The 20309-nt window shown below is 51.5% G+C and overlaps 9 protein-coding genes across 9 annotated transcripts; 6 read left to right on the top strand and 3 right to left on the bottom strand.

Moving 5' to 3' along the window:
* Nucleotides 1-2851: 2851 nt before the first annotated feature.
* Nucleotides 2852-4481, top strand: CABS01_00786 (uncharacterized protein; the record flags this gene model as incomplete). The annotated part of the gene is made up of 5 exons (XM_060534167.1): nucleotides 2852-2935; nucleotides 2992-3122; nucleotides 3182-3298; nucleotides 3349-4198; nucleotides 4251-4481. 5 exons carry the CDS (start codon nucleotides 2852-2854, stop codon nucleotides 4479-4481), a joined length of 1413 nt encoding a protein of 470 aa, XP_060401245.1.
* Nucleotides 4482-4630: 149 nt separating this feature from the next.
* Nucleotides 4631-5483, bottom strand: CABS01_00787 (uncharacterized protein; the record flags this gene model as incomplete). Its single annotated transcript, XM_060534168.1, has 2 exons — nucleotides 4631-5145; nucleotides 5198-5483. 2 exons carry the CDS (start codon nucleotides 5481-5483, stop codon nucleotides 4631-4633), a joined length of 801 nt encoding a protein of 266 aa, XP_060401246.1.
* Nucleotides 5484-6083: 600 nt separating this feature from the next.
* On the bottom strand, nucleotides 6084-6857 carry CABS01_00788 (uncharacterized protein; the record flags this gene model as incomplete). The annotated part of the gene is made up of 1 exon (XM_060534169.1): nucleotides 6084-6857. One exon carries the CDS (start codon nucleotides 6855-6857, stop codon nucleotides 6084-6086), a length of 774 nt encoding a protein of 257 aa, XP_060401247.1.
* Nucleotides 6858-8410: 1553 nt separating this feature from the next.
* On the top strand, nucleotides 8411-10013 carry CABS01_00789 (uncharacterized protein; the record flags this gene model as incomplete). The annotated part of the gene is made up of 2 exons (XM_060534170.1): nucleotides 8411-9272; nucleotides 9328-10013. The coding sequence occupies 2 exons, from the start codon at nucleotides 8411-8413 to the stop codon at nucleotides 10011-10013; spliced, it is 1548 nt and encodes a 515-aa protein (XP_060401248.1).
* A 662-nt stretch (nucleotides 10014-10675) lies between these two features.
* On the top strand, nucleotides 10676-10918 carry CABS01_00790 (uncharacterized protein; the record flags this gene model as incomplete). Its single annotated transcript, XM_060534171.1, has 1 exon — nucleotides 10676-10918. The coding sequence occupies one exon, from the start codon at nucleotides 10676-10678 to the stop codon at nucleotides 10916-10918; it is 243 nt and encodes an 80-aa protein (XP_060401249.1).
* A 563-nt stretch (nucleotides 10919-11481) lies between these two features.
* Nucleotides 11482-11940, top strand: CABS01_00791 (uncharacterized protein; the record flags this gene model as incomplete). The annotated part of the gene is made up of 1 exon (XM_060534172.1): nucleotides 11482-11940. One exon carries the CDS (start codon nucleotides 11482-11484, stop codon nucleotides 11938-11940), a length of 459 nt encoding a protein of 152 aa, XP_060401250.1.
* Nucleotides 11941-12910: 970 nt separating this feature from the next.
* CABS01_00792 (uncharacterized protein) lies at nucleotides 12911-13175 on the top strand (the record flags this gene model as incomplete). Its single annotated transcript, XM_060534173.1, has 2 exons — nucleotides 12911-13031; nucleotides 13090-13175. The coding sequence occupies 2 exons, from the start codon at nucleotides 12911-12913 to the stop codon at nucleotides 13173-13175; spliced, it is 207 nt and encodes a 68-aa protein (XP_060401251.1).
* A 719-nt stretch (nucleotides 13176-13894) lies between these two features.
* Nucleotides 13895-15733, bottom strand: CABS01_00793 (uncharacterized protein; the record flags this gene model as incomplete). The annotated part of the gene is made up of 5 exons (XM_060534174.1): nucleotides 13895-14537; nucleotides 14631-15101; nucleotides 15182-15224; nucleotides 15328-15516; nucleotides 15607-15733. 5 exons carry the CDS (start codon nucleotides 15731-15733, stop codon nucleotides 13895-13897), a joined length of 1473 nt encoding a protein of 490 aa, XP_060401252.1.
* A 1923-nt stretch (nucleotides 15734-17656) lies between these two features.
* CABS01_00794 (uncharacterized protein) lies at nucleotides 17657-20080 on the top strand (the record flags this gene model as incomplete). The annotated part of the gene is made up of 2 exons (XM_060534175.1): nucleotides 17657-18251; nucleotides 18312-20080. The coding sequence occupies 2 exons, from the start codon at nucleotides 17657-17659 to the stop codon at nucleotides 20078-20080; spliced, it is 2364 nt and encodes a 787-aa protein (XP_060401253.1).
* Between the last annotated feature and the right edge of the window lie 229 nt (nucleotides 20081-20309).

Raw genomic sequence — 20309 nt, forward strand, 5'->3', positions numbered from 1 at the left:
AGGCGATCCTTTGCAAGCAAATTCGCTTCTGCAATGCGCTCTTTCAGTTGGATTTTCGTGTCGGCAGGGCCCGGCCGAGATGTTCGAAATGCCGTTGCCTTTGACCGATGAAGTTTGCGTCATTGAAACGCGAAAAATAAAAGCTCGGTGTTCTCTCCGCCGATGCCTGGGTAGTCGGCTTTTGTTGCCGACGCTAATTACGTGAGCTACATAGTTGTGATACTGGACAAACGTCTGTTCATGATCCCCTGATGGCATCAAATTTTCTCATTGCAAAAGACTCGTCACCGCTTCACATTGGCATCGATGCATCGTGGTTCGCGCATGAGATCCCGGTATTGCTGGTGGAGAGCACGACAGGACCCGTTTTCCACCTGCGGGCGAATTCGGAAGAGCAATAATGAACGCCCCACGATGTCGGTTTACGAGTCTTTTGGGAGATGTTCGAGACAAAATAGCGGAGTTGACGACCTGTTCCTGACTCGATGCATCGTGTTCTCGGCAATCTCTTACGGAAAGCGTAGATGCTACCGATGGTGCCAGCAAGCGTTGCAATTTGCTAGGTGTAATCCCTCGGCCCTCTGAACTCATGCCAACTTTTGAGGCTTGAGACTGCTTCACTTCAGATGTTCACATGCCTGCTCTCTGCCATCGCTATATCGCTGCTACGGAACCCCAGAAATGGAAGGTCTTGCGCGTTATGTATTGTTCACCCTCCACGGCGTAGGGGAAAGTTCTATCGGAGGGTAGAGTGGTTTGGACGAAGGGGTGTAGATTCGATTAAAGTTCTCCTGCGCCGTATGCCACGATGTTGCGATTTTGGCACGTCGACCTTAGCAAAGAACACATGCGAAAATGATCGAACATTGTGAGTTTTGAACGACATAGGGGTGGGAAGATATCTCGACGTGATCTACAGCTCGTACATTCTCAACTACGTCATCTCTAAAACTGGAGATGGCCAAACATCGTTCAGAAACCACAGAGACGAATTGGAGACATGCAGTAGGAAGTTACGCTTTTCTCAATCTGAACGTCAAAATAGACAATCGATCTCCGCCGATGGTTGATCATATGGTTACGATAGAGTGGACGTGTAGATCGGCAGCCATCCGAAGTGCGTTTGACACGTGGGAGAACCGCAATGCTGGGTCATTAGCCCCCCGAAGGATGAGTATCTGTGACTCCCAGGGCCCATCGACGGCAGTTGAGATGAAGGTGGTTCGAGACATTGCTCATGCAAGGTAACCTTCGAAGGCGGGTAGTCCCGCAGTGACAGACACGCAAGACTTGGCTCCAGACGCAACATGCAGCATAGACATGCATGAATTAAGAGCCCATGTGGAAGGGAGCGCGAGGCGTGTTCCCCCCGCAATATTCCCTCTGAGGCTGGAGAGACGTCCGGAGAGGCCGGGGTAATTCTGGGGTTCTGGGGTTCTGTGGGGTTTGGTGTAATTGATTAGTTGACAACTTGACAACATTCAAGCATCACAGCCGACCAATGATGGCATTTGGCGAACATGAGTATTACACGATCTAGCTTTTCTTATAGCTTTATTTCTCATCGGATCTCTCATTCCAAAGCCAGTGATAGTAGACGCCTTGGAGCGCCCCGCAAACTTGGTCTGCTACTTTCACAACTTGAGATGTCGAAAGACAACCGCAATTGGCTTTATCATTGGAGTCTATGACGCTTGATTGATGTCCTTCCGTGACATGCAAATCTAGGCAGCGTGAAAAAGAAATACGTTGAGAGGGCGAAGTTGTATTGGGGGAACTGAGACTCTTGACGCTGGTAAAGCTATCATCTCCGATATGTCACTGACTGAATGATCCCACCTCTAGGCTCGGCTGTTGAGCCTGGTTACCGCAGTGCAATCAACGTACAAAGTCAAGGTGTGCACATTATACCTTTCAAACAAAACACCAAAAAGATCATGGATTCTTTTACTCATTCTAGTCAAATTCATGAGACTGTCGCCTTTTCCACCAATGTATTGGTGCTAGACCAATTCGCAGGAGGCCATCGTGCGCCCTTACATATTGACCGTCATTGCGGACTATAGTAAGTTTTCTATAACCTGAATCATAAGTCGACTTGAGTAAATGTATAAGCTCTTATGATGGCGCGTACAAGGCCCATTTTGAAGAGTCTGGAACCAAGGACTGAAACGGACGCGACAATTCTCGACGGGGGCGAACCGAGGGGCGGCACGTGCCGTGGCACCTGCCATGTCTATTCTAGGGAGAGTTTGAGTTTGTACGGGAAGTTTACAGTATTTCACTTGGATGCTGTAAGCAATATAGCCGAACATGATGAACAAATGGTCATGGTGATGGTAAGATTTGTGAGATGAGAGATGAGAATGAACGGTGATGAGTGAACAGGAGCTGGATGTGATGAGATGAGCAATCAGCTGCCTTTAAGTGACTGATATGGATAGATGAATACGTTTATCCGAAACCAGGGGCTTACGTCATTTCGCTCGATATTTCTGTATCGGGGACGTGCCCCGCGCTAACCTGGAAGGAAAGAACCGTGCACGTAGCCCCTGCCCCACCATGGCGGGGAGCTGCTGCCGTTTTGTCACAGAAACTCGGCGGTCGGCGTTTTGGCACCCAAAAAAGATGAGACACGTCGTCGCAAACGAAATCTCTCGAGATAACCTGATAATCTCGCTGCTTTCCCCTATCTTTCTCTGAGTCCCTCTGAATTGCATCTTCTTTCTGGTCAACCTCTGCTGGACTCTCTCGATACCCAATTCCTTCTTCAGATCCAAGATGCCTGGTATGGTTCCCCGCCATTGGTGCCTCCAGACATCACCACAAACCTCGCACCAAGCTAATCACCATGCAATTGACAGCTCCCTACTCGACCGGCGACAAGACCTCCTTTGGCTGGGTCACTGCTCGCGAGCGCTGGCCCGTCATTATTGTGTGTATTTGGCATCCTTGTTGACAATTCACGTCTTGCTGACAGCCTCGTCACAGACCCAAGCCATCGACGACCTCTACCGATCCGTCACCCAGACCAAGGACGCCGAGAAGGAAGCCGAGGGCAAGAAGATCATTGAGGAGATTGCCAAGATCAAATACGAGGTTCAGCACGACCGCGCTTTGACGTACGGCTCTCCATCGACACCTCCAGTACGATAGTTGCTGACTATACTCTCCATACCAGACCGATCGAAGACGATGGATACCCCGACGTGAGCATCTACAACGAGGAGCTCAAGAAGCTTGGCTCTCCCACATGGCTGAACGTGCCGTGGCTTTACACCGAGTGCTACCTCTTCAGGTAAGCTACATATGGCAAACCACTTGGCAAACACGTGCTAACAGCAACAGACGCATCAGCACGCACTTTGCCCGGTCCACCCACTGGAAGAACTACGACGTCTTTGCCCGCCAAAAGATGAGCACATTCAGATCCTCCCGCCCCGCCGTGATCGAGCTGGCGTCAAAGTACAAGGAGCTAGTCGAGCAGCTTCACAAGAACAAGGGTGCCGCCCAGGACGAGGCCGCCGAGAAGCTGCTCTTCACCGAAATGTGCGAAATCTGCCTCTGGGGTAACGCCACCGACCTCTCCCTCCTGACGAGCTTGACCTACGAAGATATCCAGAAGCTGCAGGGCTCCGAGGCCCGCAAGGCGTCCGAGAAGAACATTGTCGTCAACGATCTCCCCGCCGTCTACGAGCTCCTGAAGAAGGCCAAGGCCGAGGGCAAGGCTGAGCGCCGCGTCGACATTGTGCTCGACAACGCCGGTTTCGAGCTCTACGTCGACCTCATCCTCGCCGGGTACCTTTTGTCTGCCGGCCTGGCCACCAACGTCGTCCTGCACCCCAAGTCCATCCCCTGGTTCGTATCCGACGTGCTCCCGGGTGACTTTGCCCAGCTCCTCAGCGCCATTGCCAGCCCTAAGCGCTTCTACGAGACACCCTCCGAAGAGGAGGAGCTCCAAGGCAAGACCCCCGAGCCTCTTTCGGCTGCGGACTCGGAGAGCCTGGCTTTCCTCTTCCAGGAGTGGAGCCAGTTCCACGCCGAGGGACAGCTCATCCTCCGGCCCAACCGCTACTGGACGCACCCCGGCCCCTTTTGGCAATTGCCCGAGGAGGCCAAGGAGCTGTACGAGGACCTCAAGGCCAGCGAAGTTGTCATCTTCAAGGGTGATCTCAACTACCGCAAGCTGACTGGTGATGTGAGTTCCACATTCTACTTAACAAAGTGGCTATGATGCTAATGACAACTAGGCCAACTGGGATGCTGCCACACCCTTCACGGAAGCCCTCAAGAACCTCGGCCCCGGATCCGGCCTCAACATCCTGGCCCTCCGCACGTGCAAGGCCGATGTTGTCGTCGGCCTCCAGCCTGGCGAGGACGAGAAGCTGCTCGCCACCGAAGGCGGCGGCGGCGATTCTGGCTCACGGAAGTGGGCTTGGAGCGGCAAGTGGGCCGTCGTGTCTTTCTCAGGCGGTAAATAAACCGTTTGATTGACTGCTACTTGTGTTCTCTTTCTTCTTTTGCGTATTTACTTTACTACCGCTATAGAGCCATGACCGATAGACTTTTGAGAGAAACCTTCCCTAGACGCGAACAGAGAGGCTGGCCTTTTTGCCTAGCCTCGTCTAATCTAGTTTTTTTGACCATTTAGTTCCTCGACCATTTCCAATAGCTTTGACTGCCTTCCACCGACTCCCATGGTACTTGTGTCTTCCCTTCTAAGGCTTATCCTAACTCTTCTGTCAGGCCGTTGGACCCAGCCTCCCGCCCCGGAGTCGTAGACCGGGACCTTGGGAGGTTTGGGCTGCGGCGTCTTTGATTTGGGTCGTCGCGGTCTCGATGGCGCGTCCGGGACTATGCAGACGGAGCAACCTTTGCAGCGGAACCTTGGCGGTTTTATGTTCTCGGAGCGTTTGGCGGGCTCAGCCAACTGGGTTGGCTCAGTCAGTTGGGTCGGTGTGGTCAGTTGAGTTGGAGCAGTCAACTGAGTTGACAAAGTCTCGACAGTTGACTGAGACGGAACAGACAACGGAGACTGAAGGGTTGACTGAAATTGTTTGTCTGGCTCGCGCCCCATGGCTCGAAGCTCCGCCAGTTCCATTTCCTCGGGAGTTCTGTGCGGAATATTCGCCAAGGAAGACTCCCCTATCGGAAAAAGTCAGCTCGCGTCCCCATACCCTCTCTACGAAGTACTCACAAGGAAGGCACTCAGCGCAGACGCCATGGTCACAATCTTGACCCTCGCACGTCATGGAGTCCTCGTTATCCATATCGCACACGTGGCAGATCCATCGCTTGTCCTGTTGCTCGTACTTGCACGCCATGGCAGAACAGACGTCCCGGACTGTCTTTTCGACAAGGGTGGGGTTTGCGCATTTCGTTGGGGTGATTCCGAACGGGCAGTCGTCAAAGGCGCGTTTGCAGACTGGCGTGAAGTCCTTCGTGTGACCGCACTCGTAGTGATATATCGTTTTGATGCACATTTTCGCTGTTGGTCTTATGGACTAAGTGGGATGTTGACGATGCGTTGTTCCTAATGGTTGACTCGGTTGAGAACAATGAACATAAAGATCGAGAGAGTAGATATGCCGGTGAGTTGGGCAACGGAGATGACTCGATGCTCTTGACGAGACGGAAGGTCTGGTCCATGGACGGTCTGCGAAACCCTCTGTCGACACGGGACGGCAGGAAACCTTGGGAGACATGGCGGCTTCCTTGACACCACCTGGAGGGATGGCAGTCGACCTTGGTGTTTCCCTCTTGTCTCTGACAACCTGTTTGGTCTCGACTTCCTCCCGTCCTCACCGAGGGTCTGCGGGAAAGCATCACGGGCCTCGTCGAGCTCACCGAGCCTTCCTTCACCTTTTCCTCACGAGAACCTCTGGAGACTCACAGTAGTGAAAGGTATGTATGAATTATAACCTATTATTTCATAACAAGCAAACTATTACAAAGAAAATGTTCCATGCGGAAGAGCAGTCCTCCCAACAACGCCTATCCAGATGACAATTCAACAATCTCTTCAACGATTAGGTATTCCATCTCTCTCTCCGTCCCTTTCTCTTTTCCACGTCCCCATAAGATCAAACGCAAAGCCCAGCACAGTCGGCACCCCCCTGAAGCGGGTGACAGTCATCTCTTGGATCATCAACGCACCACTTGCCCGCGGGGCACTTGATGGCCGCGATGCCGCCGCACATGATGGGCACGACGCAGATGCCGGTCTGATCGCACGCCAGGCCGCAGCCCTTGCGGAAGGGGTCGTCGATGCACTCGAAGCTGGCGGGGCACGGGTTGGGCGTGGGTCGGAGGCCGCCGCACTCTTGGTAGATGTTTGTCTTTACGGGGGCGAGGGAGATCGTGCGGGTTCCGCCGGGGCGGGATGTCGTGGTTGTTGAGAGGGTTGCTGCGCCGGCGGAGGAGGAGGAGTTTGATGACGGTGGGGATGGCGGCGAGGAAGAGAGGGGAGATGCTGCGGAGGATGCTGGTGGTAAGGGGACTGCTGGGATGGCGGAGGAGGAGGATGGTTGTGGGACGAGGGTCGTTGGTTGGGATCCTGGTTTTGTGAGGAAGGGTGTTACGGCTGGTGCGTCTGCGGCGGCGAGGGCTGTTGTGCCGAGAATGGCGAGGAGGGTATTGATGCGCATTGTGAGGCTGTTAGTGAGGGTTTGGGTGGTATCTTGTGTGGTATCTTGGGTGAGGTTTGCGAGTATGGACGTCTGCTGTCTACAGTCTACGCGTGTACCGTGTGACGGGCTTAGAACTTGGGAGAACCAGAGGGTGAGCAGCCAGGAGGAAGAGAACATCTGACTTTGCAAAACGACGGACCGTTGGTTGTTGATGTATGAAATTGACATGGCTGTCGTCTGGAATGCGGTCAGATGGGTTGTCTTGGTGCCTCATCTATCCCGAATTCCAGTCCGCGGTGGGACAACCACCACCGCCACGACAGCCTGCCACTTTTGGGGTTCGGGGACACACGGGAACACCAACAAGTGGGAATACGGGGTACAGTTGTCTCCACGAACATTCCCCCGCAAGGATGGGCTGAGCCTTTGAGGACTGGTTGAGTTAGCCTCGTGTCTCAGTTGCGCCTGTGCCCGAAGGGAGGATTGACATGACACTTCCAGTTTGGGAGCCATCACAACATTGACTGTGACAGATATGGGTTAGGAGAGTGACGCCGGATATAAATCTCGCGATACTTGATTGTGCTTCGCACGTATCGGACTGTGATAGATGTGGGATGCCGTGCGACGAGGTCTCTTGGGAAGATCGCTCCTCTTGCAGTGATGATGGCGGTTGTTTTCAGTGGAGGGTTACTCCTCACGAGGTGAATCGAGCTGCCAAGATTCATTCAGCTGGCCGGATGTATCGAGACCTCGGTGCGATTCGCTGCGAAGGTTTGCCGATCTGTGCATCGCGGAATGGCACGGTAGTTGTGGCTGGCGAGGAGGCGGCGGCGTCTTCGGACGGGTTGTAAATGACCTTGGCAAGTCCAACAGCTAGCTGTGGAGGTGCTGGTAAGATATGATGAGTCTGTCACGACCAGATATTCGAAGGATCTTGGATGGCCGGATGATAAGAAGGCTGGGACTAGTTGACCTTGGCTCGTGTCACCTTTAATTCGTGAATTCCAGTCGATGGTCGGCCTGCCTCCGTCCGCCGACCGGCCCCGCTTCTCCGTGTCGGGTCCGTCCCATCTCCTACCGATCCGTGCCGACAGGAATGCAGCCGTGAGACGACACCACAGCTCATTTGAGAGAATTTATACTGACCTTGGATGTATTCGGGGGAAGTTCAATACTCCTGGTCTTCTTGCTCTTCAACTAATGCCAGAGCGACCCATATGAGGACATGAAGGCTGACGACGTCGACTACCATGTTCCCGCGTCGCCGGTCGGACGTGTCCAATCTCTTGCCGACTTGGGCCGAAGATGCCAATATCAACCACAAAAGCCACATGATAATTGCTGTATATGTCGTTCCATTTGCTTGAAAGTCCATAAACAATTAATGCACAGAAGTAAGTGGTGCCCTGCCGTTAAAAGGTGTTTGGGCAACCCTGTAGTCTTCGAACCCCGTAAATTATTCTCTTCTGCCTATCCATAACAGTAACCTAGAAACTATAAACTCTAGCTTTTCGTCGACCTTGATATACGATGGTTTCTAACTATCAAGGTTGACAAGGGCTGTATTCAAACTCGCATCTGACAAGCAGTGACTTGCTTAATCTCACACTTTCACACGTAAACTTGACGAAACAAGTCAAGACGTCAAATTCGATAACATATTCGTTTATTATCTACGGCAGGTTGACTTCTCGAGGTATTTCCCTTTTCCGTATTTCATTCAGTCAATGTTTTCATTGCCTAACCGCTGAACCTTTAGTACCTTCTTGACATCCCAAATGACGGTGCCGATTCAGCCGGTTCTGATGCCGGGCTCCAAGTCTCATACCACTATACCGCCACATGTAGCGACTTGGGGTTCTCTACCATGGGAACTGCGGCAGATGATACTTCAAACTATTGCACGACAAACTTCTGGTTGGGGCGCCTGCGCTTCCGTTTGTAAGGAGTGGCAGGCTATACTAGAGAAGGAAAGCTTCCGCCAGCTGAAGTTACAAGCTTCCTGTTTAGATGATATAGAAGCTATGATTAGTGTAAAACAAGCAAAGCTTGTTAGACATATCTGGCTAAATATCGAGCTGAAGCCATATACATGTCGAAGTTGTCAGACCACTGAAAGTTCTTCATGGGCTTGTGAAGATGGCCGCATGGCTAGACGAGCAATTACGAAGCTTTTTTCGATCTTGTCTCAATGGCCAGTGGTAGAGGGAGCCGAGCTGACACTGGAGTTGAGCTTCCAGTCTCCTAGCGATAAGGAGCATTGCTTTAAGAACCTCTATTTTGGAGGTGTTGGCGAGGATGAGGATTTGAAATTCGACCGGCCTGGTCATCGGTTACCCCACCTCGACTCAAAGCATTCATTTCACGACTCTCAACATGGCTGGATGAATGGACGTCAGGTCGATGCCCCCAATGGAAATTCTTTTTCACGAATATTTCAGCCTCTCCATCTCACATTCAAGGAAGGCCTCCCTCAAGTCAAAGCGATAACACGATTTGTACTTCGCCGACAATGTCGAAGATGGATTGAACCTCGAGTGCTAGGGTTTCTATTCGATAAACTTCCTCGATTACAATCATTAATCTATGAGCCATGGCAAAGTTTGGATAAGATGGCACAAGATCTTATTTGGGATTCCGGTAAGATATAGTATTTGACTATATATATTATACCTACTAACGACTCGCGCTACAGAATACCTAAGGCTTATCGAATCCCACTTACCAAAAGCACTGAAGAAAATATCAGTGTTTGAAGAGACTAATGAAGAATATATTACCTCGTTTCGACCTATCTCACCAATCACTGCACCTGATATAATCCGGATCACATCACCGACGGTCAGTGCTGCTTTTGCCAAGAGGAGTCTTAGTCTCGAGCAGCTCTCCGTTACGTTTTTGATTGAAGCTTCGGACTTCTTCCAGTCACGTCAAAAAGACTGGGTTTGGAGCCACATGAGATTCCTGACTCTTACATCAAGGATACTTACCCAAACAGAGAATCTCAGGATAGAGAATCTCTTAAGAAATGCTGCTACAACTGCACTTTCAATTCCACACCTACATACAATGGTACTATGGAATGGTCGTAAGGGTGAAGCTTTTAAGTTCTTCTACCACGCAAAGTCTAGTTATACTTGTATTGGGTGGCAAGGAACATGGGATTGGAAGCTGACACCTAGCGTGATACGCAATTGGCAGAGGGTTGCCGATCAAAATACTAGGCATGACCTCAAAGTCATTCCAGAGCCTCTCATTACTACAAGCATCGACTCTCATGCTCATGCCATCGAGCTCCTGGACTTGCCCTCGGAGGTTGTTCATCCAGTATCTTTATTACAGATGCAACGAGAAGCTGAATCGAGTTGGTATAAAACTTAGACATAGCTAGGCTGAATACTAGGTGCTATCTCTCATGAGTTAATGAAGTGATTTGACGGTCAACTTTAATGTACTGTTTAGGGCGCCTTTCTGAATTCAGTATCTTCTGCCTTCGTATTGGGCCGAAAGGGAACTCTTCAACCCCACTTCCACCCTGCTCACCCTGCTCACCCTGCTCACCCTGCTCACCCTGCTCACCCTGCTCACCCTGCTCACCCTCACCCCAGTTGTAAAGTCTGCGGGTTAAAGCAGCCACTTCAAGGTGAGCGACAGGTGATACGATCGCAATTCAAAAATAAAGTGAGGCGCCACTACAGCCATGTAGGGGCCGTCCGACGAAGCAGGCCGCTACTTTCCCGTCCATATCGCATTCGTTCGGTTTGCTGGCTTGGGCCGAGAGGTGCACGCCGCCCAGGCCGGAGACTCTGCGATATCTCGAGGATCTTTGCTTGAATATTCCTAGATCTTGGGACCTAGACTTAGTCCTTTATTCTACCTTTCAGCCACTGTCATAATTACGCAGGCAATTGTGGACTTGGTCTGGCGAAAGAGGCCACCACGACGCCGTGTCGGATCCGTCTGATCCCCTACGCATTTGGACCGAGAAACATCCCACGAACGAGTCCGACTGCTATTTCCGAGGACATTGATTCAGTATTGTAATGTTTCAGACAGTCGTTAATATCCTATTGTTGCTTTCTACTTTCCAATCGTGCAGTTGGGGGCTTAAAGTCCGACGACACAGACGACTCCCGTCGTTCCCCACCGCCACGACTCACTTCCGCAGCGGCCGAATTGCATGCGACGGACGCACAGATTCGTACATCCTTGACCATAAGGTCGGTAATAAATTAGCAGGACCCTCCGCAGTCATCGACGTGAGCTCCGAGACGGAAATCAAGTGACCTCCCGGTCCTCTGTCACCGGCCATGAATACCTGCGCGCTGTGGAGTCGTCGGTGGTTCAGGTCGCCGTCAAGTGTGATCTCGATGATGTTCTCACTCTGACCAAGGCTGAAAAGCCACGCCCCATATCCTCCGGGCGGTGTCAGCGAGAGACATCTGTTGACACACGTTCTCACTCACCACCGTCCAAAGTCATCTGGTGTCCCTACGTCCTCTAAAGACTCCAACAATCTCAGAGTCTTGCCAGAGGCAGATCAGAGTAGGTGGCCCAAGACGGAAGGAGGTTGGTGGAAAGGCGCTAGCTTTGCCGCTTCATCCGAAGACGTGTGTTGGTCGTTGGCTGTTGGTTGTTGGCTGATGGGAAGCGACTGACCTTTCGTATTCGGCCCATCTTCCGACCTCGCCGTACAACGATGCGCCATTTCCTATGTAAGATAGTCGGCATACAGCCTGACAATATTTAAGAATATCACGCATTCTCTGATATCGTCCAAGCCCCGAAACCCAAAATCTCACGGAAAACCCCATATCAACCGAGTATGCTCTGCGCACCTCTCATAACCATGATCTTCAGCCCCTTCCGACCATGCGAGGGCACTCCAACCTTCCAAGACGAATACCGCGGCACCTACATTCCAAACTTCATCGAAACCTGGCACGGCCCGCAGATCGTGGCGCCGGATACCCCCTACGTCGCGGCGGCGGGCAAGAACAGCTTGCACTTCATCGACACCCGGTTCGAAGCCAGCGTCGCGGAGCACATAAAAATGCAAATCGAGCGGGCGACTGTGATGGTAGGGCCGGAGGAGGTCATTGCTATTGACGAGATGGAAGCGACGGCGGAAGTGAGGAATAGCTTGACGGGGGAGACGGTGTTTGTGTTTGATCCGGTGTATGCGAGGGTGCTGTTCGCGAGGGGTATTAACAGGAGGAATCCGGAGATTAAGCTGCCCGAGCTGGACTTTGCTGGGGACTGGTTGGTGAATTATGATAGTGGTCTGACGAAGATGGAGGATGTCTGATTATCGTTGCTGACTGCTGATCTAAGAGAGATGGAGAGCTGAATGTTTGCTTCCAGGTCTGGCATTTCTTGTCGTTTGAATCCGTTTCACCAACTCAGTGACGATGATGATAATAGTTGGACATTACGTATGGACGCTGCTTGGTATACGGTTGAGGACTGACTCCACGCTAGGCATCACTTCTAGTCTTCCAAAGAGAACCACGCTGTTTCCCACTCATGTCAGAACTGTGAATGGTTCAGACCTAGAAATCGATGTTGTCATCGTAGCTATGAATCCATTTGGGTTCTAAGAACAGGCTATCTCGTCCTCCAAGGAACTTTGGACGTAGTCTCTCTTGGCGAAAGGTTTGAGTTGGACCTTTTGTACAGCTGAAGTCGAAGGATTGATCTTTTGTCTAGCTCGCAGTGGTAGAGTGGATAGCAACTAGGTATCTATGGTCGGCCGCCAAGACCACCCACATGACACGCAGCTAGGCGGCAAAGTTCTCGTCCACGATAGACTCTGTTAATTGGGCGGCTTGGACATGAAGTACCGGGTCGCGAGTTGGGAAGTGCCGGGGTAGTGATCTTATCTGATGATCAGTTGTGATGCGTGGGCATCGCGAGGCTGAAGGAGTGGGTCGGAAATATTATGAGATTGAATACAGTAGAGATTTGCAGAACTATGGGATGACTGTGTCTCTTGCGCCAAGAGACGGCCAATTTGGGAGCACTTGTGAGCGTGCCAAGAGATATGCGTATTCCTTTGACTCGGAGGTGAGGAATTTTCGCCAGACCTCGAACTTGTGGACTGATTGTGATGTGACTGATCTTTTCGCTAGGCTTCGAATAACCGATGTGAAGAATCGATGGGCAGAGCAAGTATAAGTATGAGGTTCAGTTCCGCTACACTCCGTCATTATAACAACACCAGACTCAACGCACTCATCTCTCTTTAGAACTCCCCAAGTATCGAGTCACCACCAACAATGCTCTTCACCAAGTCTCTCCTCTTCGTCACGGCCATGGTGGCCCCCACGGTCATCGCTGCCTGCACGGGAGCACCGTTCCAGGGAACCTGCAATAACTGCGTTGTCGAGTGCCACGATAGTGAGTCTTTTTTCTAAGAGACACACTTGAGACATGCGTGTTTCTAACGAAAGTGAAGCCTACAATGGGCCCGGCAGACAGGAGTCTCTGCAACGGGCCAGCTGCCAGTTTGCCTGCCTCGCGTTCTGTGACGACTGCGACTGATTGATGGGCAACGATGTCTGCAGGATTCTATGTAGATGCTGGGTGTCATGATTGAGAATTTAATTCATGCCAAACATAATATGGGGCGACAGAGGCAGCAGTAAAATGTAGTCGGAACATGTATGGTATTAGGTTCGGCGTGAACAGGTCAGGGCGTTGAATCTAGCTCAAAGGCTCAAGTAAAGACTTAAATTGCATTCACTATCTCACCTTGTCCTAAGTGAAGTGTCTCACGGTTGTATTCCTACCTGTGATTAGGTGTATAAACCTAGTAGAGGGAGAACTTGTCAACGAAACTGAGGTCCCATCAACCCTCGAGCCAGAGTCCCGGGACTTGGAAGGCATACTCAACTTTAGCACCACAGCGCTAATAGAGAGTTGCCACAACGTATAGTCCATCCCATATCTCTCCTCGTACCACCACTATCTGGGTGACTCTTTGTCTCAAGCCAGCTTGATGGTCCACCAGACTACGTTAGACATTTTATGGTTCATTAAATACCTTGCGCGCTCCGTGACTGGAAGAAATCTACAATGAGGGACACGCGGTCATAAAGCGGGAGAAATGAATTGCTTTGCTACTGATGTTCAGCCATCAGAGCCTTGCCTGGTATCTGCGTGATATTGTCCCCATCCCAACGCCCGTAACTCCATCGCACTGCCTACAAAGCTTGAAGAAAATTGACCGCCCTCCGCCCCTCCAGCTCTGCAGCCAGCTCCTATTTGTATGGTGTCTGACGAAGAGCCTTGATCCGTGCCTCAGGCTGCCCGTATACTGAAAACTTGGACTGTAGACTCGGACTGGAACTAGCGCTATGTGTCCGCGGATTGGGGGCGCCGACCCCCTGGCTCAGAAATTGTCCAGCATGGTTGATGTGAGCCTTAGGCGGGAGCACACCCCTCGGCGTGCCGAGACTCGATCCAGGGCTTGCATGGTATCCGTACGGTAGCCTAGGACTAACGTTGCCACCAGACGGAAATTGGGGGCTGTAGGTGCCGCTTTGCAGGAACTTTGGGCTCATATCGGCGAGGGAGAACTCGTCTACTTGCTGCGGGCGCCGAGCTGGTGGATGGGGCGGGGACGCGGCGGCCGAGTCTCTCAAAGAGAGGGACAGGTTCCGTGTCTGCCTATTCCGCCTCGAGAATCCCTTTGGCATAAAGGTGTCGTGAATCTTGCATTGAAACGTCTTGGTCGTCCCGAAGACGAGAAAGGCGACCAGGCTTGGTGTCACGCCGGCAACGTATCCTCTGATACTGGAACGTGCTCGTCTCACGCTGAGGTCGGGCTCCAAGTTGTCGGCGGTGTCGATGGTGTGGCTTGCCGCGGCGATGCGCGGTATCACGTTTGTGTACTCAAACACACTGCATATACATTTCCAACTGTTAGCATTCGTCCCAGCGTGAGGTTAGAACATTCGTGTGCGCAGCCTTCCGGTCGGACGTGGTGTGACTGACCAGAGCACTGCGAAGGCGATCGACAGTCGGATCACCAACCAACTGTCATATGTGTTATTGGTGCCAGCACCGCTGTACGCTCGACTTCGTCCACCGCGGCTTGAGCCACTGCCCAGCCAGACGGACCGTGCCTTGACGCTGCCACCGCCGTTATTGCTGCCCGGTAGCGAAGAGTTCATGTCCGGGTTCCCGTAGAGCACGTTCCAACTTGTGAGGTTCCGCCGCGAGTGGACGTATTTCAAAAGGATCATGAGCAACAGTACAGCGCTTCCAAAAAGGCTCAGGACAAATTGTGTATTGGCAACAAACATGTACACCAGGAACGACTTCTGGGCCGGCGGAGAGTGCATCAGGCCGACGGTGATACTGGTGAGAATGATGGGCAAGACTCTTCCGACAATGGAAATGGTGTGTGTTGTCCTCGGCGTTGTCGCGAACCATCCGTAGACACTAGCGGCCAAGGATAAGGCACTTTCTTCGTGTTAGAAACGCAATACCTCTTGTTGTTGTTTGGGGAGGGGGGGAGAGTTTCTCTTTGGCATCTGGCTTACAAGAAAAAGACAAATGTTGATGCAATGGTGAATCCAAAGATGCCTGTTGTTCCGGTCAATCAAGTCAGCGGCGCCAGTCACCAAGGCCGATAGGTCGCTCTTGGGCTATCTTAAGGAAACCCCCGACAAAAAGAGCATGCACGTACGAACGTAGCTGAGGACGAGCTTGATGCCCTGGGAGCCCTTGTGGTATTGCACCTCCGCATTATCGGCGTTTTGTCTCGCATAGTAGAATTGTTCTGTCAAAATGTCTCGCCAGTAGGCGTAGTCGTAGAACTGCTGGCAAATACTCGTCGTCGTGATAATGAGAGTAGCGTAGGAGATGCAGGCAATATCTAAGAAGAATGTGTAAGATGATTTGCGACTGGCCGCCAGGTAATCCTGGAAGAGAATTCACTGGAGAGAGAAGATGGTCCGCAACCTACAACTTGTCCGGTCATTGTGCGTCCAAAGCAGCCATCCCAGTAGGATATTGGAGAAGAAGCAGATGAAGGAGTAGCATATCACCGCGACAGCTTCGGCATCGACAGCGGCCGGTAGTTGAAATACCATCACGACGGTCACTTGCGCCGCGACGTCATCCGTACATGGCGATTCCGCAAGAAACCAAAGCGCAAAGGACCGAGCTTCTTCGGTCTCTTGAGATTTCGTTCAGCTCAGACGAGGGGACACCACGTTTTTGATGCGCACCCAGCCGTCTCCCCGTCTCGCAATTCCGTGCACCCCCCCCCCCCCCCCCGCCGCCGGAAGCTGCAGATGCAGTGCAGGGAATCTCAGCCCCGTGTGGGGAGGCTCTGTTGATGGTTTCTTTTCCAGTTCGCCATCTGATGCGGATATCTACACAGAATATGCTGTCTTATTGCGTGGGAAGATGACTCGCTCCCGACGAGGGGTCTCCTTTAGGACGCGTTCTCCATCTCCTCGAAACGAACCCCTGGTCAAAGCCTATCGCGTGGACCGACTCAGGAAGCACAAGGTTGCGCTGCTAGCCGGATAGGTAAACCGAGGTGGTGACACTGACTCGTCCGTCGACCAACGCTGCAACCATGCCTGAGAATTTTGCATATTAAAATAGCGTCTGTTATAGTGCCGAGTGAGCATGATATAATTGACAGCACGTGTTTTCTGGGTATTACTGGCATGTCTGAACCTGGTTGAAGTACCATGTCGTTGCATTCAAAGTCGCAACTTGAGACTACCGGATCGAACTCTCCATGCCCCATGGGGTGACGAGACGATCAGACGCGACATTCCGATTCTGGATTCCTTCCTGCCGCGGGCGAATTCGAGACTATCGCACCTTCACAATAGGAGTCGCAAGTTGCAACACGCATCAAAGTCTTCTCATGCACTCAGTCAGGTCAAGGCCACGCGGGCGGTCGTAGGTCTCAAGGTTCAACAAGCTCGCGAATGGGTACATGTGGAGCGCGAAGTGGGTAACAGCCCCAAAAGAATTGTGGATGATCGGTCTGGGACCTTCGTCCAACAGTCGACGGTAGATAATAGGCCCGGAGTCAAGAAAGTACCGACCTGCTCACTCGTAATTCCACCGACCGCACGTGCTTGGTTGCTGCTTCTTGAGAGTAGCATGATGGAGTTTGTCCGACGTCAAGCCTTTGATGGGCTCAGTAAGACTTTGTTTTTACCTCTCGATTACTTACTTTGTCACCTATGGTTATCTTTTCTTGCTCATGAGCGGAACATGCGCCCATTGTGGCTGGCCCTTGTTCGCCCCTCGCGGTGTCCAAGTTGAAGCTACCTACATACCATATCCTTAGCGATATCGACGAGGACTCATCATTGATACATAAATAAAGGCAGAGCATCTCGATGTCCTTTCTGAGGGTAAAATTTACTGACGACTGCTTAGTGTTATGTTTCCGTTTATGAGGTATTTTTTGATAGCAAACGTGATCCCACCTGGATGTAGGGAAATTACAATTTTGATTGCTTCGCGCTGAACGAGCCTTGGACGAAGCGCTTGACCCTTCGCTGGGTGGTTATCGTCAGTTGCACTGTCAATTTAGATCGTCGTGCTGGAATAAGCTTCCTCGAGAACCTCAGTCAGAAAGGATGTGGTACACAAGAACCAGGTCAAATTGACTCTTGACTGCGCGCTTGTGTCATGAATCGCTAGTCGTCTGTGAAAGGTGGCTGTTGCTGATTCGCCTGAGTCCTTCCAGCTGAACTTGAGGCCCATGAAGCGACCGACATTATCAGTGATCGCCATCTCAGCTTTTCTATTTTGCGCTCAGCCACCGCCATTCCAGGGGCGAAGCGCGCGCCTGATGTCTTGGCGCTATATCCCGCGAAGTTCTGTCCTACGACATGGAAAGAAAGCTTCTCGCACTCGGCTGCCACTATCACAATGCTCTATGTCGGCCGTACATATCAATAGAAGTGTTTCTCACACAATCTTCAGCACATCAGCCCCATCCTATTCCTTCACTCACCTGGACACAACATCGATTGAAAATGGGATTAACACTGCAAGTCGACACTAATGATGACAATGTCAGCCGCGAGGAGAACGATTGGCTGCAATATCAACAACAAGCCGATTCTGACAGTGACTCGGACGATTCTTTCTTTAATAGGAAATCAGATAACCCATTCATCCGAGCTGGCACTGTCGCCGTTAACTTGGCGAAGAAATGCGACACGTTCTTCGCCAAGATAGGGGTGCGAAAAGCTGAAATACACCGTGACCCCAAGACTGGGAATTGCATGACCTGTGGAGGTATGGACGAGGGGTTTTTCTCTCTTGTCACGGATATCGAAAAGAGGGCCGCAGCTGGGTGTCCGTCTTGCAGCATCATCTGCGCTGGTGTACGAGCATGTCTACCAAGGCACATTGCCACTAGCTCAAGAGTCTCTGTGATGGAGACCTGGAACTCAGGATGTGCTGGACGCCAGTTCATCCGAACGAAAAGAAGATCAGCGACGATGACAGGGGCCTACGGTGTTATTGTTGTCAGGAGCGACCATTTGGATCTTAGCAAGATCTTTGTCCCCTGGACACAGTTACGAGAGCAAGTTCTTGCCGAACTTAACTTCTTCGGTACTCAAGGTGAGCCAGTCTTCCAGAGTAGAAAGTCTCCCTAGATCCTTTTTAATTCCGGCGCAATAGAGGAACCCGCATCGTGGGACTCGATCGGCCTCGCTTACCACATTTCCGGAGACACATCTTCCGATGCAGCTTTTCAATGGTTCCAAGCTCGCCTGCAGCACTGCATTTCAGAGCACTCATTATGTAGGACAACAGATAGTGACAGGCGAATGCCAACCCGCGTTCTGGACATAGGGCCTTTCGACGATCACGTCGAGGGTTCGCAAGAGACAACTGATTGCGACATTCGACTTCACGAGACCCAAGGGATTTGCGATAGATATGTCTGCTTAAGCTACTGTTGGGGAGGCACCATAGATATCCGCTTGACCAAAGATCGATATCATTCCTACATGCACCGGATCACTTGGTCATCTTTGCCCGAAGGGTATCGCGACGCTGTCAGACTGACTCGCAAGCTGGGAATCCGCTACATCTGGATTGACTCGCTCTGTATCATCCAGGATGACAAGGACGATTGGAGGGCAGAGGCAGCTCATATGGCATCAGTCTTTCAAGGCGCCCACGTCACAATTTCGGGAACAAAATCCTCGAACCCTCACCAGAGCTACTTCGCCCATAGCGATAGCAAGTACAAAGCAAAGAGGGTAGAGCATCGCGATGACAAGGGGAAGACATGGCACGCAAACGTGCGACACACCGTTCCGCACTTCTTCTCATCCGACGCATCTGGTGAACCAAACTACAGCCCAGGTAACTTCCCTTTGCTGAACCGTGGCTGGGTATTCCAGGAGCGTCTACTGTCTCCCCGAATCCTACACCTTGGAGATGTAGAGATGGCTTGGGAGTGTAACGAGGTCTGCGCCTGCGAGTGTATGGGAGAGACCACGATATACGACACCGAACCAAGATGGGCGCATACCAAGGGTGCTCACGTACGAAACTTGTCATCTGCGACTGAGGCCAAGGAGCTGTACCCAGATTGGCGCAGTACGGTGCAGAATTACAAAAGAACGAGGCTCACTTATCAGGATGACATCCTCCCAGCCATTGCAGGCGTGGTAAAAAATATGCAGAGGTATAGAAAAGACAGGTACCTGGCCGGGGTCTGGGAAGACAGCTTGCTTGACGATCTCGCCTGGCAGGCTACCCAAAGTGTTCTCCCTCGACCGGACGCTTGGACAGCTCCGACGTGGTCATGGGCATCTGTGACATCAAGAATCCACTATTCCAACCTACGTACGACATTGGCATCCAAGTTCATGGAAGAGGCGAATGCGAAAATGCAAAGAACAGTGGTCATCGAAGCTTCAACGGAGTCTGCGGGAGCAGATCCAACAATGGAGATTATCTCGGGCCACATAACTTTATCCGGGCCAATGATCACAGCATGCCTAGAGAATGATGAAGAAGGGGAAATCGACGCTCCTATACCGACCTATTTCGCTCTACACGGCAGCACGTTACTGGAAATAGCCCCTGACTACAATTTCTGGGCGCCTGGTAAAGATTATGTGCCGCTTGGCAGCACCATTTATCTTTTACACTTGTGCAGAGAGCCCGAACTTCGGAACAAGAACGGCATAGGCACTAAGAAAATGCCGACCAAAGTTTTTTCTCTCGTGCTTCGAAAGGTGGATGACGATGGAGACACTTTCACCGTCAGCGGTCACAGCAAGACAGGAAACACCAAGGGCGATCGTTCTTCAGTACATTCAGACCACGGGACGTATGAAAGAATCGGGATACTGATACTGGCCTGCGATGACGATAGGACAGAGGATTATGTAGTCGAAAATGGTAGAGATAGCGTGGTGAAGTTGATTTGACCGAATACTTTCCTTTTTTGTCAAAAGAACTTAGATTGTCAATATTTGGCCATTAGGTCAAGCTTTCTTATGTTGTAGGAGAAGCTTCTCACTAACTTTTGCTGGAGTATGTGATAATAAACTCGCTCGTCAATCGGTCTTGCATCGAATGGGCTCGGTACCGACGCATTGCAACTATGATACAATGACCTGAAAGCTAGACCATACCCGTCAGGTACTATAATTGATA

Source organism: Colletotrichum abscissum, assembly GCF_030869225.1.
Source record: "Colletotrichum abscissum strain IMI 504890 chromosome Unknown Scaffold_2.1, whole genome shotgun sequence".
NCBI classification, from domain to species: Eukaryota; Fungi; Ascomycota; class Sordariomycetes; order Glomerellales; family Glomerellaceae; genus Colletotrichum; species Colletotrichum abscissum.